Raw genomic sequence first — 3,075 nt, forward strand, 5'->3', positions numbered from 1 at the left:
ATAGCTTGAAGAACTATTCAATGATATCATTGCAAGGCTCAATTACTATGGAGTCATAGATGACACATGCAAAGAAAGCCTCACTAGTGTCATGACAAAAATCAAATCTCTATAGTAAGTTTGGCAGACTCACCCTGCTCTACACTCACACTCAATTGATCTGGAGAGAGGAGAACTGCTTTTCTAGACACAGGTCCACTTACAGTCTAATACCAAGGCACCGATTTCCAACTCAAGACTATTTTCAACCTTATTGGCTGGGTGTTTGGTGTAATGGGATGGATTCCTGAAAATGCTACCTTTTGGAATTACTACTATCCACTTATGATCCTTTATTACATATGGTATGAAGTATTGTGCACCAGGCATCATAAAGCACCATAAATGATATAGATCTCGTGGTTCACTCAAAAGGATACCAGACAAGTTTGCCTTGGAAGCAATATAGATAGGCCCTAAAGCAAGTCATAAAGAAGTTACAAGACAAAACAGACCTCAAAGGCTAATCCAGGATGGATTAGTAGCCTCTGTAGATAAGCATTATATGGAGGGTGATGCTAGTAATGGGCCACACATGGAGTATTATGCGGAAACATTCCCCACTTGATTACAACTAATCTGCTTTGTAAAGGCTTAGAAACTAGGTAATGCTAGAGAATATCGGAGGAATTACTATCAGAGCATACTGGGCTTTTGAGGATGAGCAGCTGCCACTAGATAAGTTCCACATTCTCAACCACACAGACTAGAAACAGCTGCTCACAGACTCATGTGAAAATTATAAAGTCCTTCGATTCTATTCTATATTTTTATATTATACTAATCAGTGCTTCAATTTAATAGCATTCTGTTGTCTATAACTGGACCCAAGTGACCATTGGCATGTACTTGCTATTGCATGAGTCTCTCAGTCTTTTTGTCTCTGTGCTTTGGAAAAAAGCTAAAGGAGCTTCAAACCAGGAGCAAAGTAACTATGAAGTTCAGGAGATGCTTAAAGATGCTAAGCAACAAGCTTTGAGCACTGTAAGTTTTGAACACCAGTATAATTAAATGAGATATCACTCATAATTTTCATTAGCTCAAACCTCTTTCAAGAGTCACTTGGCAACTGAATTTGAATGATATGGCCTCAGACTCAGAGGATAAGTCAGAATCAGAATCAGAATTCTCTGAGGAAGAGATTCTGAAGACAAAGTCCAGAACTTCAAGTAAGTTTAATCCTTCTACAATGATACATTATTATATTAATATATATAAAAGATTATTCTGAGAACTAAGCTTTATACATATATAATAAGACATGTGGTACTGAGTACATGTAATAACATGATCTACAATGTTAGTAATATGAGATCTTAAAGCTTACTTTGTAGCCTCAAACATCTCTGTAAGTTGTATATTCCTCTGTATTTCATAAACATTGATATTGTTCTAGCACACTTAGCTAGTGATGGCTGAGGAACAGATCATTGAAGTGATTCAGGCCTGTCATAAAATAGGTTCAAAAACTTACAAGAGTACACACTGGTTAAATGCTGTAAAGTTCAGTGATATAGTAAGACTATATTATTTATATTACTGATCCACTATGTTTATAGGAATCTGGTCTTCTTGATATGGTGGCCTTCATTTGCAAACCTGATACCTCCCTAGAGTTATCATCAGATCACCTTGCTACTAGTTTTAGACAACATCAGTGGAAGAATAAATTTGGTCTTATATTTAGTCTGTGGTCACTTGGGCTTCCCACTAGCAGTACTGCATCTCAGGTAAGCATAGTTCCAGATATTCTGATCATACTGCTATATTCATGAAATACACTTCAAGGCATCACTGGAGCTTTATACTATTGTCAAACTCATGCTTGACAAAGGATCCAACAAAAAGGCTAAGAAATTTCCATTAGGACAGGCCTTTATCCAAGCACTAGATGAACTTGACAATACCCATTGTTTAATTCCTACTGCTTCTCAGCCACTTGCAGTAGGCTTTCTAAACAATGAGGAGTTATTTATTCAAGCCTATCACTCTTGGTTATACCCCTCCATAATTGCTCGTGGCTATTCTGTAAGCCTTTATTTGATTTATACATGACATTCTCCTTAGCTAATGAATTTTTTCATAGGTAAAGCATGAGCCTAAAAAGTTATATTCTCTCATCAGCTCACATGTTCTAAATCGAGACACATTTGCAAAGTCTAAGATTTCTTTGAAATCTTGGAGACTCACCTGCATCATAAATGAAGTCATTGAATATCGAGAACAGATCAAAAGGGTCAGGCAGGAAGTATTTTGGATTAATAAAGCTCAAGAAACCTTGAAAGTACAGCAACCTCTTACTGACAGTGGACAACAAGGTATAGTTAATCTTACATTCTAGTATTGTTGTATGCTAATTATTATAAAAGATGATAGGGATCACTCATGCTCTTATATAACCTGCCTTAATCTTCCTGGTATTTTGGATAAAGAAAGGATAATAATTTGGAATTCAGCTAAGAACTACTAATATCTGATGACCTCCTCCTACTCAGAGGTAGAAAGGTAAAGTAAATAGGTAGGAGGTATGTGAAATATATAGTGTCTATGTAGAATTTTAGAGTGCTATAGGTGAAAGTAGTAGTGATAATTTTCAGGTCCGATGTCCTACATATATAATAAGACATGTGGTACTGAGTACATGTAATAACATGGTCTACAATGTTAGTAATGTGGAAATAAATAACTGTGCACCTAGTGGGAATAGATACAACAGGACATAACATAGGAAGGACATTTTCTGATAGACCGATGTGAAACCTGATATCTAATGTGAAACCCAACGAGCCTGATGTTTGGATCCAATGAATGTCTGATTAGATAGCTAGAAATATGGTTGGACAGAATGACATAGTCATGCTTCATAAAATAGCCTGATACAGGCCCAATGTGAGCCCAAGTGTTACAATGTGATCTACAATATTAGCGACATGAAAACAAATATCTATGCATTTAGTGGGGATAGATATGACAGGACATGACATAGGGAGAACATGTGCATGGAATTCCATCAGCTGAATTAGCCTAAACATTGGG

At 36.5% G+C, this 3,075-nt stretch overlaps 1 protein-coding gene across 1 annotated transcript; it reads left to right on the forward strand.

Annotated features, from left to right (window-relative positions):
- Window positions 1-882: 882 nt before the first annotated feature.
- Window positions 883-2,380, forward strand: F5147DRAFT_653864 (uncharacterized protein; the record flags this gene model as incomplete). Its single annotated transcript, XM_041433817.1, has 6 exons — window positions 883-1,023; window positions 1,079-1,208; window positions 1,449-1,555; window positions 1,599-1,769; window positions 1,828-2,067; window positions 2,126-2,380. 6 exons carry the CDS (start codon window positions 883-885, stop codon window positions 2,378-2,380), a joined length of 1,044 nt encoding a protein of 347 aa, XP_041291668.1.
- Window positions 2,381-3,075: the final 695 nt, after the last annotated feature.

Source organism: Suillus discolor (assembly GCF_016758755.1).
Source record: "Suillus discolor strain FC423 chromosome Unknown F5147scaffold_35, whole genome shotgun sequence".
NCBI classification, from domain to species: Eukaryota; Fungi; Basidiomycota; class Agaricomycetes; order Boletales; family Suillaceae; genus Suillus; species Suillus discolor.